Raw genomic sequence first — 15,170 nt, forward strand, 5'->3', positions numbered from 1 at the left:
CAGTGCTCCCCAGGAAAAGCGTCTCCAGCTTTTCAGCAACATCTTTGTTCCCACCAAGGAGAAGCTGCACATCATAGCGGAAATACTTGGCTGCATACGGCCAGCAATGGAGGCACGTGTCAGCCAGCTGCACAAACAGGGCCCAAATCAGCAGTCCAGGTAAACATGCCATAGTCACAGAACCAGAAGAAAAGGAGACACTTTCCAGCCAGACTCTGGCGGCAGCAGCTGTTCTCTCCCAATCTTCTCTTCGGCTTCTTACATCATATCCTGTTCTATCTCCAGCATCACAGCCAGTCACATTATCTGCTTATCCTCTCCTTGGCAGCACTTCCTTGTGTTACGGAGACCATTGTCTAGCCAACAATGCCTGACTTTAGAATGTTGCTTAGGCTGCGGTGTGTAGCTATGATGGGGAACCTGTTGCTATGGCAATGATGTCCAAATCCCTGCTGGCTTTCCCCCTGTTGCTCTGGTTCCTCCAAGGGGTGAGCAGCTGCCTTCAATGTGATCGTCACTTCTTGGACTCTGTGGCCACCTTGCTGAAGGAAATGCTGCCAGTAGAGATCCCTGAACGTAGCTCCTTAATTGCACGGCACATCAAGGCCTTGGCTGACTTGCATGGCACTTTCCTCCAACACAACTATGAACGAGTCCTGGGTATGATCTGAACTAAAGGCTGGACTAGCCGAGGGGGGTTTGTGGTGTCCAGCCCACAGGATCCCATAAGCTAATGTCACTTTTCAGATGTCCGAGGAGCGACATCTCTCAAATATAACATCATTAATCAGTTGCGTGAGATCAAGAAGCAACCATGGAAAGGTAAAAGAGGGGAAGGGAGGGCTGTAGGGGTAACTGTTGGATTGGGTGGTGGTACCCATCTTCTCCCTTCCACTCCAGTCACATAAAGCCATTAACTCTGGTGAAATCTAAGCAGTATTGAATTTGTTCCCCTAATTTCATCCGCTGTTCCTACTACTCAATTGAAGATGGAAGTGAATTGCAAATGGGCTGTTGGTGTGGGGGCCTACTAGGGCCTGTTTCTGCTATCTCCACAGGCAATTATAAAGAGGGGCTTTTGTTAACCACCTGGCAGTCCACAAATCACAGCTGGTAGGTTATGTTTGGTATGGTGGATGCCAAGTTTCAGGCGCCCACCAAAAGCCAATAAAACCAAATTAGGGGAGGGGCTTTGCAGAAGAGCCTGTTTGCAGGGCTTTTTTGTAGCAGGAGCTTTTTTGCATATTAGGCCACACCCCCTGATGTAGCCAATCCTCCAAGAACTTACAGGGCTTTTAGTACAGGACCTACTGTAAGCTCCAGGAGAAATGGCTACATCAGGGGTGTTTGGCCTAATATGCAAAGGAGTTTCTGCTACAAAAAAAGCCCTGCCTTTCTGGCATGCAGAAGGTGGCATCTCCAGTTAAAAGGACCAGGCAGATGGCAATGTGAAAGACTTCCACCTGAGACCCTGGGGAGCAACTACCAGTCTGAATAAACAGTACTTACACTGATGGACTAATGGTCTGAATCAGGATAAAGCAGCTTCATATGTGTTGAGAAGTTTTATATTGGCATTCACTCATAAATTTAGTCCTAAATGTATACAAACTGAGATTGGTGTGGTAGATGGGTGGGTTGAGATTTTGGCTTCTGTTAAAGGTTTGGGAATCCAGCGTGCAATGAGGTGGTCCCTTTTTCTTCCACACTTAGTCTTGGCTCCAGCACCTGTCTCAGGTGGTTACAATACCAACAGCTTACTAGTTAATATCTCACCCCCCACCACCACTCTTTTCTGTTTTCAGGGGTCTTCCTGTGGCAACTCTCCATGTACCATTTCAGGGTCTCCCTGCGGAAGCAGATGAAGCAAACTCTTGAGCAATTTGCTGACTTAGGTACCTATCCTAAAGGGAAAGGCTTGCGGGGCAGAGGGAGGGATGAGAAACCAGATGGCCAAACTCCCAAAGTCCTTTGCTCCAACCCATTCCCAAATCACTGGGTGTTCGCTCCCAGCCCACTCCTCGGATTATCCTTGGCTGCCAGAAGTTCCCCAAAGAGAGCCAAATCTATTTGTGTTACCATTTGCATCCCAGCTGCTGAAGCCATGGGTTTCTCTCCTCCCGCAGGGGTTAAACTGGTATCAGAAAACTAAGAACATAAGAGAAGCCATGTTGGATAAGGCCAATGGCCCATCTAACCCAACACTCTGTGTCACACAGTGGCCAAAAAGCCTAGGTGCCATCAGGAGGTCCATAAGTGGGGCCAGGACTAGGAAGAAAGCCACACACACACACATTCCTAACTGCTGTGAACTGTTCCTGTGTTATCTTGTGTATATATTGGAGCATTGCGTAGGAATGTCACACATTGTAGCTTCTTAGTTTTGTGGCCTTTTGGCCTTGCCATGTGTGTACTTGTTTTGGACTCATCATTTTTTCTGAGGGGTGAGAAATTCCAGGAGCAGAGCTTCCTTTGGAGGAGAGACAGAGAGCACTAGAGACTTGGGGCCCTTTTGTAAAATTTGCTTTGCTGGTAAAGATACAGCGGTGCCTGGGGAGGCATCCCTGCAAAGTGGCCGAGCTTCTGTCCTGTGTCAGATCCCCAGAGAGAGATCCTGCCCCCTAAGCAGTTTTTCCTTCGCTCAACTTGCAGCTCTTTCGGAATGCTTCTTTCTCTCCCAGGGCCAAACTAGAGGTGATGACATCTTCACAGCCACCGTGAATACACTGCAGCCATCTTTAAACTTATTTTAAAAGGCTTCAAGGGCCTGATCCTGGTTAGGCCCGCAACACAGGGAGCTGTAGCACTTGATTTCCCCCTCCACACATCAAGTACTGAAACAGCAGTAGAAGCCCGAATGGCTGTTTTGGCACTTGAAAAGGTGTGTGTGTGTGGAGGTGAACAAGAGGGCCACACTGATGCTGGCAGGGCTTTTTTTGAGCAGGAACGCAGTTCTAGATGGCTTGGCGTCAGGAGTGTGGCCTAATATGCAAATAAGTTCCTACTGGGCTTTTCCTAAAAAACAGCCCTGTGTAAAACAATTGTGACCTCGGAATGTGTAAATGAGTTCCTGCTGGGCTTTTCTTTTTTTTTTTTTTAAAAAAAAAAGCCCTGGGTGGTAGGCATCTTTGTGGCAGACACAACAAGAATGTCTCACATTTAGTTTGGCTCTCTCTCTCTCACACACACACACACAAATACAGAGAGAAAACTGGACTCAGAGGTATCACTTCCTTTTAGAGGTATCAATTCCTCTTAGATCTGTTGGGTTCCAGAGCAAAAGAAATGGAGAGCATCTTCTGGAAGGACCACTAAGGATACATTTTACTGTCTCGAAAATATAAGCTTTCTTTTTGCCAATCTCCACCTCCTCAGGAATAATTTTAGGCAAGTCAGATATATAACAGAGGAAGGCAACTATCCCCTTGTAATGTATCCCTAGGTGACATTCACTTTGGGTCCAGTTCCCTGAGCTGCCAGTCATAGAAGTGGCTCGCATCCTTTGCTTTAGCCATTACATTGGTATCTGCTTTAGGTACTGGGTGTGCATAGATACTGCCATGTTGCTTGCTAGCTAGCAAATATGGTGCAATCCTGTTTTGTATGCATCTCCCTCCCCTCTCATTTCAGCTTGCTCAGAGGATTGCAGTAAGTATCAGACATCTCCCAACCCAGATGTTGCCCCAGAATCCCCCCCCCCGTTGCCCCTTTTCTTTCAGCAGTGGCAGGTTCGACCTGGTGCTCTTCCTTCCATAGCAGTGACTGAGGGCCCCATTTTGGACTGCTGGACCTGCTTGCGTATTGCCACCCAGTGCTTTGATGGCGAGCTCTGTGGAGGTACTGCTGGGGACGAGAAGGGGGCTGGGTTTAAACTCCTTTCTTATTGTCTCTTTTGGGGGGCACCTGCACGCTTAGGGAAGTGCTGGACCTAATGAACATTTCATACTAGTTTATCTGAAGTGGTTTCTTTCCCAAGAATCCTGAGAATTATAGTTCAGCAAGAATGTTGAGAATTTGTTATTTTAAATCCCTCTGCAACCAAACTGCAATCCTTTAGAGACCTCTGGAGAGAGAGAGAAAATGCCCCCATTCCTCTAGTTTTGGGGCTGAGAACACATCCCACTCCAAGTTGTTGTTGTTAGGGGAGGTTGTTTTAGAACTTTCACCCAATTTGTGAAGGAGCAAGCTGACAAGCCCTCCACAGGTTGGTCCTGGTGGGACAGGGAAACCCCCGCTGTATTCCCAAATCTCTGCTGATTGCTACTGCCCCCTTCTCCTCAGCCTCAGGGGAACCAAAAACACACTGGGAATCAAGCACTGCCACCAGCACGGGATCTCCTGCTAGATGCAGGAGATCCACTGCTGAATGGATCTCCTGCTAGATGCTGTTGAACATCTAGCACTCAGAAACTGCGTTGCTTGTCCCATATGCCATAGCTCTACAAGCTAACACAGCGACAGCATATTGCAGGGGTGGCCAATGGTAGCTCTCCAGCCCCATGCTGGCTGGGGCTGATGGGAGTTGTAGGCAAAAAATATCTGGAGAGCTACCATTGGCCACCCCTGGTATATTGCAACTTCACCCTCTGAGCTATCATGCACCCAGGACCCTGAACTTCTCCACAGCCCCTTCTTGTTACCACAATTAAGACAGCAAGATCAAACAGGGAGATAAGGAAGCTAAATAAATGAGCAACAACAACAAAAAGCGTATTCATGGCCTGTTTGAGCATGTGGGCTGAGCAAGCATACAAAGAAAAAGTGAAAATGGAGATTTCTTTCACTGCACTCGCTACTTACCATGGACGATGCTTAATTAGGACAGAGCAGTATTATTTACAGTAGTTGATCAGCTGAGACCTCTCCATTGTTCCTCACCACATGGACAAAGATGGCATCCCTAGGTGAAAGCTTAGTCCTTCATGGCTTGTGCCAATACATGGGAAAGAGCAAGATATGATCAGAGAATGTATAGTCTCTCCTTGGGAGAGTCCTTCCCCTTCCCCAGGATTGTGTTCAGATCTTCCTACTGCAAGAGGAAGAGAGATTTCTTGCTTTTTGGCTGTCCTCTGTCCCTTTAGATGAAACCTTCTAGCAGGGTGTGAGATGATAAACCTAGGATTGTCCTACTCCAGCCAGAGCCTGTTAGCATATGTAAACACAAAGTACTCTGTGCCTGGGCTTCATGGCTCAACCCATGCCCTCCTCCTTCCTGCCAGCCATGAGTTTGCAGCTTGGTTCCAATTCTGAAACAATGCAGCCACCCCAATGGCTAAGATGTTGGTGTGAATGTTGTGGTAGAAGGCTTTTCACAGCACAGTATAAGGAAAAGGTAGTGTTTGTCTTGTCCAGTGAGAGTGTTCCCTAGTGCCACTGGCATATATATCCCTTTCTGACTTTATAATAACCCCTCCCCACAAAATAAAACCTACTCCCCAAAAAGGGTTCCCAGGTCAGTGTTGGAAAATACCTGGAGACCTAGGTAAAAGCTTAGTCCTTTGTGGCTTGTAAGAACCTCGTGGCGCAGCGTGTTAAGGCTGCAGTACTGCAGTCCTAAGCTCTGCTCGTGACCTGAGTTTGATCCCTGGTGGAAGCTGGGTTTTCAGGTAGCCAGCTCAAGGTTGACTCAACCTTCCATCCTTCTGAGGTCGGTAAAATGAGTACCCAGCTTGCTGGGGGAAAAGTGTAGATGACTGGGGAAGGCAATGGCAAACCACCCTGTAAAAAGTCAGCTGTGAAACGTTGTGAAAGCAATGTCACCCCAAAGTCGGAAATGACTTGTGCTTGCACAGGGGACCTTTCCTTTTGGCTTGGGCCAATGCATGGAGAAAAGCAAGACAGCAAGATGTGCCCAGAGAATTTATAATATCTCCTTGGGAGCATGAGCTACTCAGATCAAAGGTTTGCTCAATTTGTTAATTTTACTGCATACTGCTGTTTTGTTGCTTTCGTATGCTCACGCTACTCAGATCAAAGGTTTGCTCAATTTGTTAATTTTACTATTCTGTCATTGTACCATTTTACATTCTAAACAACTGCCTACCAGATAATTTCACTTCATTGTCATTGGTTCTTAAATCTGTACCATGTTGCATTCTGGGCCACTGCCTACCAGCTATGTATGGCTTTGCTCAGCTATTTATGGCTTTGCTCACTGTGCTGGATTCTTCGTCTGATGAAGTGTGCTTAAGCCACCATTTTGGTGGCTGGAGCATAATGCATATGGGGATATCTATTCCACAAACAAATACACCCACACTCACATAAATTATGAGGGTGATCTCTTCATCCCACCACCCAATCCATACATAAAGCTAACACGGCTTGTCTCTTGCCCTCTAGTGGAAGATGCGCATATTGCAGAGCATAAAGAAATCAATCTCTACGTGTTCCTTGTGTGTGAGTCCGTGCTGATTTCTTCAGCTGTGCTTGTGTAAGTATATGGCTCTGGCCCGTCCCCCTCACTCTCTCGTGGAAAGCTTTTACTCTTCCCTGTTGGTTCCTCTCCATATTTGCCTTGCTTCCCAAAGAATCCATGGGGCCCCAGTCCCACAAACCTGGCTCACATGGTCATGCTGTGGTCATAACAAACCAAGAATTTATTTATTTATTTATTTAATTCGATTTATATCCCGCCCTACCCCACCGAGGTGGGCTCAGGGCGGCTTACAACATAAAAACCAACAAAATCAATTTAAATACATTAATAATACATTAATAATTATAATTATACAATAAAATACATAAAAATATATAAAAACACATAAAGCTCACTTCAGTATGTACTATGCTACCTTCTTTAAATCAATTCTTCAATATTCCAGTATTAAATAATCTGGTGTTCGAGACTGAGTGTTCAGGCATTCCGATAACAATTAGTTGTATGCTAACTGGAAGAGGGCTGTTTTGCAGGCCCTGCGGAACTGTTCAAGGCCGTAAGCTGTAAGAAGTTTCTTACAGCCCACTATTGCTGCTCAGTTTGGTGTAGTGGTTAAGTGCGCTGAATTTTATCTGGGAGAACAGGGTTTGATTCCCCACTTCTCCACTTGCAGCTGCTGGAATGGCCTTGGGTCAGTCATAGCTCTCGTAAGAGTTGTCCTTGAAAGGGCAGCTGCTGTGAGAGCTCTCTCAGCTCCACCCACCTCACAGGGTGTCTGTTGTGGGGGAGGAAGGTAAAGGAGACTGTAAGCCTTTAAGACTCTGAGATTCAGAGTGAAGGGTGGGGTATAAATCCAATATCATCATCTTTGTCATACACACATCTGAGAAGGAGTTAACAGGCAAGACAGTGGTGAGAGATCTAGAAACTGAAGCAAGTTTCTAGCCCTTGTGATGCCAGAGGGAGCTCAGGATCACCTCTGTGTTCTTAACTTTCTGCCTGTTTTCTTCTGTCACAACTTTCACTTCCTTTACATTAAATTCCAGACGATTCAAATGGCAGAGATACAAACATAAAGAGCACAAAACCAGTTGGTGCAATAGCATGTCCCCTCCCCCCCCACACACTCATACAACGTTTCCAAGCTCAGAAATCATCCCTATCACTTGAAACCCCTAAAGTGGAGAAGGGGGGAGAGGTACAAAACAAGAACATATCTTTCACTCCCCTTAGATCCAGGGAAGAGTTAAACCCCCTTTACCCAGTTCTGCAACCCTGATCCATGTGGCTCACCCAGCACTGTGCATTTTAGAGCAAAAGAAAGGTTTGAGAAACATCCTTTTAGCTCTAAAGCAACAGGAACTGCTCCTGCCCCTGAAGACCTGATAGCTCTTCCTCTGCTTGTACTCACTGGACTTCTCCATTCCCAGGTATTTGGTGTGCTTCAAACACAAAAAGAAGATGTTGCAGAAAGCTCTGGCCCGCTAGAGGATTGGAGGAAGACGGACTGTCAAGGATGCTGTCCTCGACTGTCAACCTGTTAAGACCAAATAAAACCATTCTGCTTGCTTCTGTGTCCTCCTGATCACAGCAGAGATGAAGGAGCCCTGGACTGGCAGGGCTTGGGGGGTTTTTGTTTTTGTTTTTAGCAGAAACACAATTCTGGCTGCCTTGGTGTCAGGTGGTGTGGCCTTATATGTAAATATTTCTTTCTAAAATCCCTGATAGTAAGAATCACAGTTAGCAAACAAGTTCCTTTTTCTGGCTATAATTACCTTAGCTTGCCACCCTCTACCCCTAGTTTGGGCTCCTGGGCCTCTGAAACTTGCATGACAGAAATAAAGCAGGCAAGGCTTTCCTTATTTCTGCATTTCTGTGCAAAGGAAAAGTTGTACCTGTTTAATTTCTGCCTGTCAGCTGGCGAGGGAGGGAGATGGTTGCCATAGTTGTAATTTCAACAGCCCCTTTGTAGCCACATCTCAAGGACTTCTTGCATGGGAAGGGGGAAGATTTCCCTCTCACATTTTTCCATGCACAGTTTGAGGGAGGTGCAGATCTAAAGCAAGAGTCTGCAGGTTTAAAATTATAGGACTGCAGGTTGTGAAGTACAATTGTGTGGCTTGGCTCATTGCGGGCATGTTTGTGGTATCTCGTGGTTGGAGCAGCAGGCCCAGGGGTGGTGGAGGAAGACTCTGGACTCCTGAAGCTATGAAATCACAGTGGGTTCACCCAGTGGAGAACCTCCACCACCAGGAGTCACAGCTTCTTTTATAGCTGGATGTATTTAAATAGCTAAGCGAGGAACTTAGACCAAGCCTACTTAGGAGGAACCACAGAACCAGTGGAAATCTGCTGTACTCCCAAGAAATCACTGGGGCTTAAAAGCACACACATGCATATGCTCATAGATCTGGTCTAGGCAGGGCTGGCCCTATATGTCTGACACCCTAGGCAAGGCTAACTTCTGGCGCGCGCCCCCTGCAATGGTGACATCACTGAGTCACATGGGGGGTGCCCAATTCGGCACCTCCAGAAGGCCGGCGCCCTAGGCAATTGTCTAGTTTGCCTAGTGCCAGGGCCTGCCCTGTGTCTACGTCCAGGATGAAGCTTAGCTAGAATATATACTCTGTAAGTAAAAGTGGATTAGTGCTGTATAGACTTGAAGTTGGCTACTAAGACATGGCTTCTGGGGTCTCTCTCTCTCTCATTCCCTCTCCCTCCCTCAAAAAGGAAAACAAACAATTGGGATCTATGTTTATTATGGGATATTTGGTAATGGGAAGGCCAATGGAGGGCAGACTGCATTGGTCAAGTAAAGATAAGGTTTGGTTGTGGCAGAACAAGCAGTTTGGGAAGCGGTTGTGTGGCCCGAGTCCTGCACTTCACCAGTGGAGGTAAAAGAGAATCTTTTCCATCAGACGTCCCATAGCAGCGAGAGGATCTTGACTAAACATACAGATAGAGCCGGTTTCTCCAGTATGATATAATCCTGGGGAGAAGACAAAATTAGTGCTCTCCCCAGCTCCCCCCCAACTCTTTTACCAGGGCTGAGTCAGCTGCAGGTTCCTACATCAGAGGAACAAGCTTGCAATGCAGAGTTCCCTTTCTAGGCGAGCCCCTGCAGCCGACTCCAGGGTGGAGGTGGCTGTTTCTACTCACACGCCTATGATCACCAAGAACAGCACTCCGCCCATGCACAGGACAATGGCCACTCCGTTTTGGGCAATGTTGGGATCCCACAGGACTGGTCCGTAGCGAAGAGTGAGGCGGTCCTGGGAATCCACTGAACATACAAATCTTGGATTTAATGCATGGAAATTCATGTCCCTGCACTAAGATCTGGACATATCGGTTTAAGCATCACATCTTTCTCCCAGGCATGCACACCCTTCCAGCTGTTCTCAAAGTTTTTGAAGTGGGATCGACTTCTATATTGACTTTACTTTTTGGGGGACCCACCTGCAAAATAACACCAATCTATTTTCACTGTCCTCAGAGCAAGACTTTCACATCAGTTAATAATGAACAAGTTTGCATTTTCAGGTTTTTTTTATTAGTGTTGTTTACTTCCCCACCCCCCATTTTCCTCCCCAGTGAGGACCCAAAGCTGCTGTTTTTTCCTCACGACAACTCTGTGAGGTAGGTTAGGCTCAGCTTGCATGACTGGCACAAGATCACCCCAGTGAACTTTAAAAAAAAACAAAATGAATTTTCTTGAAGGATTTAAAAAGTCTAAAAAAGACAAAAGAAAGGCAGAGAAGAAAGAGAAGAGCCAGGAGGTCCAATTTTATGAGCCCCCCAAAATGTGCCCCTAGCCTTCATTATTTCCAAATGGAGGGAAGGCATTTAAAAGGCATGTGGTCCCTTTAAATGTGATTGCCACCAGAACTCCCTTTACAGTTCAGTGGTGCTTGTCCCACCCTTACTCTTGGCTCCACCCCCAGAAGACCCCAGATATTTCTTGAGCTGGACCTGGCAACCCTTCTAGAGGGAAAGAATGTAAGGCAAATGTGACATGAACACGACTGCAGGACTATCTGACAAAAATGCCCCTTCCACACTCCTAGTGTTGAGTATGTTTACTCCTTAAACATAAATTTGAAATCTGGATTTTGGTATCTCTAGGTAAGTGCTGCCCTCTGCTGGACAGGGCCACATGGACATGCACACAGATGGACAGCCATTCCATGATTTCATCCTAAATATGCACCCTGAGCTGCTCTATCATCCATTCTGTCCAGCTTCTGATACTACAACAGGCCCCAAACCTGGGATCTTTGGTGCCACCACTCAGCTCTAGTCAAATAAAGGACCTGCAAGAGAAACCAGTTATATCACCAAGGGAGTTTCTTAACAGCAATCAGTCTCCACAAGTCAGGTGACACTTCCTGACCCCAGTGAGAACTCCCCAATCAGCCATCTTGGTCAATGTATTGCCTTCGCTTGCCCTCCTCCTGAAGGAACCCAGTCTGATATGTTGCTTTCCAGCCAAAAGCCATTTCTCTGTCACATGTAAGCCCTAGCCACCTCTTGATATCCCCAGATATACCTACCAAAGCACTGGTGTATCGTGTAACAAATGGCATTGGCATCTTTACATCTGACACAATCCAAAACATTATATTGGAGTGAGTCTGCAACAATGGAGGAAGAGAGCAAACGTGAGGAAACCCCCACCATAGTGTGATACTCAACTGGGCTAAGCAAGCAAGTTTTTTGGCCTGCCCAAGGCAAACCTAATGCTCTAACTCAGAGATGGCCACAGTTTTCTGGGAATTGCACAGCCTCACAACTCAAGCATCACTTAACAAATGTTTCTAGTCTCACTCCACAGAACTCTCCTCATACATGGCCACCATGATTATAGGTTGACACGCCCTCCCAGGGGGGTCCAAAGTGTGGCTGAGGGAGCTGGACTAGAGACAATAATGTTGAGTTTTGCTCAGGTCACTGCTGGACTTCAACACAATAGGCTTTTCAATTTGCTAAGAGAGCCTGTTTGGTGTAGTGGTTAAATGTGCGGACTCTTATTCAGGAGAACTGGGTTTGATTCCCCACTCCTCCACTTGCGGCTGCTGGAATGGCCTTGAGTCAGCCATAACTCTTGCAGAGCTGTCCTTGAAAAGCCAGCTTCTGTGAGAGCTCTCAACCCCACCTACCTCATAGGGTGTCTGTTGTCGGGGAGGAAGGAAAAGGAAATTATAGGCCACTCGGAGACTCTGAGATTCAGAGAGAAGGGCAGGGTATAAATGCAGTATCATCTTCCTTCTTCTAACGTTTGCTCCCTTTTGTTCCTGGGTGCTACTCTAGTGCTACCTGTGCTCTAATGCCCCCCCCCCCAAACTGTAGTCCAGTAGGACAGCTTCTGCTTCACATGCAGAAGGTCACAAGTTCAGTTCCTGGTATCTCTAGTTAAAAGCAGGGCTTTTTTGGTAGAAAAAGCCCAGCTGGAACTCATTTACATATTAGGCCATGCTCTCTGATGTCACCATTGTGTCATATGAGGCTTTTTGTGGGAAAAGGCCAGCAAGGAATCATTTGCATATTAGGCCACACCCCCTCACAGCAAGCCAGCCGGAACTGCGTTCCTGGTTAAAGGAACTGGTAGAAAGTAAAGACCTCTTCCTGAAAGCCTGGAGAGCTGCTGCCATTCGAAGTGGACAAGTCTGACCTTGATGGACTGATGGTCTTGTTCAGTTTAAGGTGGCTTCATGTGTTAACTGATCAGGTCCCTACATTTGAATACCCAGCAATACAACTCCTTGAACTTACCACAAGTTGCCTTGTCACAAGCTGTGAGGGAAAAAGAGAATCCAAAAATTAGTGAGACTAGACCCATTTTCAATTAACTACAGTTTTTTCCCCTCAACTTCAAAGTGTTCCCAGGAGACTATTTGCCCTCTGCTTCTATTCCTGGGCAGGAATATTACAGTTACTACAACCAGTAGTAGCAGATGAGAAAAGTACCACTAGATGCTGCAAGTAGATGGTCATATAGAACCCTTTTTTCCCTCCAGGCAGCTGGCAACCCTATTTTCATGTCAGCAGGAGCATAATGGGAAATGCACACTCTGCATCTTTCCCCATAGAACTCCACAACAGAAAGGGCCAAAAATGAAACTTGGGAACTAACACATTGGGGCCACAGATCATTATAAAGTTGCTATGCTCTAGTGATATAGCAATTCCTCTATGTGTGAATGCGCGCTCATATGTGTGTGTTTAAAGCCCTTCCAAAGCAGGAAAAAAATGACAGCCATGGAGTGCTGAGACAAGAAAGGATGGGGAAATGTACATGGGGTGGTTCCACTGTTAACCACAAATGCCGCTGCATTCGCTGCAACAATGACAGCTATACAGAGAATCCTATTTACACGGGACCAACTTTTCTACTGGTGAAAAAGGAAGGAGGGCTCCTCTTTTGTTCACTGCAAATGGCTATTTTAGGGATCACGGGGCATGCACATAAATATTTTTGTCATCAATCCTGTAATGGAAACAAGAAGCAGAAGAGACCTTGAAATCAGGGTGGTCAGCCTAAAGATTTTCAACAGTTGGCATTGGTGGGTGGGTGGGGAATGCAGTGGGGCAGAAGTGGGTGCCAGGGTGCCTGCCAGCACCTTTCATATCACCCACCAAGTGTGTTTAGAAACTGGGTGGGACCAGCTGAGCCTCTTGCTCAACAGAGCTTCTGATTGGCCACTGGAGATTCAACTGGCTATGCAAATGCAAATAATGTTGTTTCCGCGGCAAATTACCCTTCTTCTCCCCAGCACTTGGGCTTCCTCTCTGTGATTGGCTCTACTTCCTGCAGCAGCCATTTTGTGGTTGGTTCCACCTCCTTTGACAGCTCTGTTGCGGTTGTGCCCACCATGCTGTACCTGAATTTGAAAGGTGCCCACAGGGTGAAAAAGATTTGGATTATCTGGAATGGTGCACGAGGCTGGAGAAAAACCCCGTTACCTTTTGTCTGATGTTCCTTTAAAGCCTCCTTGAGCTTCATGGTTGTTTTCTTCCGGAATTCAACCAGTTCATCCAGCAGAGCCTGGTCTGAGGACACAGAACAAAAGATGCTGGGGGCGGCTGGGGATCCCACACAGAGCAAAGCATGCTACGGTTCAGAAAGTGTCTGTGTTGGAGGTGAAGCCATCTGCCTCCTGGTGGTGCCTGGGAAGAAACAGCAGCTGAGGTGTGGTTGAGAAAATGGTTGCTGGTTGCACTGTAGGCCCAAGTTCTACAATTTGTAAATAAATCAGGTTTTTTTGTAAGCAGCTGGGATCAGTTTTTTTGGGAACCTGGAGGACCTTTCTGTGTCCCTATTATAACACTGTACAAGACCCTTTATTAAGCGGTCAGCTTTCACCATCAAGTGCCAGCACAGGCCACAGACAAAATGCAGCCTGGGAACCCCCTCACTTTCAGAAGAATCCACATAAGATCCTCGATTAATCTTATGTCCGGGCTGAAGTTTCCTAGGGGCTCTGTGAGCTTCAACCCAGACAGTAGAGCGCTAGGACTTAAGCAGTTGCAGTCTGGTTGGATGGGCTGCACTGGACTACCTATAGGGGGCTTGAAGGCCAATTTGAATGCACCTATAGGTTGGGAGCCGGGTGGAGCCTGACAATATTTAACCAGGCCGTGGTCTGGGGTTTACATGCTTGTTTATAGTTGCTGATCACTATGATTGGAGCTCTTTCCATTGAACTCAGTATTTAACAATTAAGAATGCAGCTATGACCCCCCCGCCGCCCCAAGCAGTGACTTAGAGTTGCCAACTCCAGGTTAGGAAATTCCTGGAGATTTGGGGTTGGGTGGGAGGTACCTCATTGGGGTATAATACTATTGAGTTTATACTCCAACTGGGCCATTTTCTCCAGGCGAGCTAATCTCTGCCATCTGGAGATCAGTTGTAATGCCAGGTGATTCCCAGGCCCCAGCTGGAAGTTGGCAACCTTAGGCAGTGGTCCAGAGGACTAGTACACTTGATAGATGTTCAAGCGAGGAACACTGCTCAGGAGTGCCTCTGGAAACCGCAAAATGGCTCTCTAGGGGAAAAGGACTGATCTTGTACAGGACAAGAGTCCAGCTGCCCTTTTCATTAAGAGACCAAGAGGGGTTCCCCCCCTCCCAGACAACAACAGCAACAAAGAACGTGATTGGCTAAAGAAAGACCCAGGGAATGGCTTTTCCAGCAAAAGGGCAAACTAAGGAATGAGACATTAGGCCTCTCACCTGTACGAGTGTTTTTAGCCAACTCTTCCGTTCTTGACCTCACTTCTTTCATCAGGCCATCAACTGTACTCTTAACTGGGAGAAAGGAGAGAAAGATGGCAGCAGTCACCTCAATTTGCAGAGATCCTGCAGTAACGGTAGCCAGAGGGAACGGCTCTGGCAGAGCAACTCCAAAGGTATCCGACGCCCAGGGCTTTTTATGTAGAAACAGCCCAGCAGGAACTCATTTGAATATTAGGCCCCACCCCCTGACATCACCATTGTTCCACACAGGACTTTTTGGTAGGGAAAACCCAGCGGAAACTCATTTGCATATTAGGCCACACCCCCTGGCATCACCATTGTCCCATGGGGCTTTTTTGTAGAAAAATGCCAGAAGGAACTCATTTTGCATATTAGGCCACACCCCTGATGCCCAGCTGGCCAGGACTGCGTTCCTGCTCAAATAAAAGCCCTGTTGACATCTGCTGAGAAGGGGAGAATGACCCTATGAGCCTTTCCAAAGGGCAGGAAAGCACACTGGGTGTGATTCAGTCAGGTTTATTTTTCACTAAGCCTC

The 15,170-nt window shown here is 46.9% G+C and overlaps 2 protein-coding genes across 2 annotated transcripts; one reads left to right on the forward strand and one right to left on the reverse strand.

Annotated features, from left to right (window-relative positions):
* Window positions 1-296: 296 nt before the first annotated feature.
* IZUMO3 (IZUMO family member 3) lies at window positions 297-7,867 on the forward strand. Its single transcript, XM_060256358.1, has 7 exons — window positions 297-660; window positions 748-822; window positions 1,806-1,895; window positions 3,631-3,648; window positions 3,757-3,837; window positions 6,343-6,433; window positions 7,810-7,867. Exons 1-7 carry the CDS (start codon window positions 429-431, stop codon window positions 7,865-7,867), a joined length of 645 nt encoding a protein of 214 aa, XP_060112341.1. The 5' UTR covers window positions 297-428.
* Window positions 7,868-9,121: 1,254 nt separating this feature from the next.
* IZUMO2 (IZUMO family member 2) lies at window positions 9,122-14,777 on the reverse strand. Its single transcript, XM_060256328.1, has 6 exons — window positions 14,612-14,777; window positions 13,343-13,429; window positions 12,152-12,172; window positions 10,933-11,013; window positions 9,539-9,662; window positions 9,122-9,368 (listed from the first exon to the last, which is right to left on the reverse strand). Exons 1-6 carry the CDS (start codon window positions 14,661-14,663, stop codon window positions 9,326-9,328), a joined length of 408 nt encoding a protein of 135 aa, XP_060112311.1. The 5' UTR covers window positions 14,664-14,777; the 3' UTR covers window positions 9,122-9,325.
* Window positions 14,778-15,170: the final 393 nt, after the last annotated feature.

Source organism: Heteronotia binoei, chromosome 15 (genome assembly GCF_032191835.1).
Source record: "Heteronotia binoei isolate CCM8104 ecotype False Entrance Well chromosome 15, APGP_CSIRO_Hbin_v1, whole genome shotgun sequence".
Taxonomy (NCBI): Eukaryota; Metazoa; Chordata; class Lepidosauria; order Squamata; family Gekkonidae; genus Heteronotia; species Heteronotia binoei.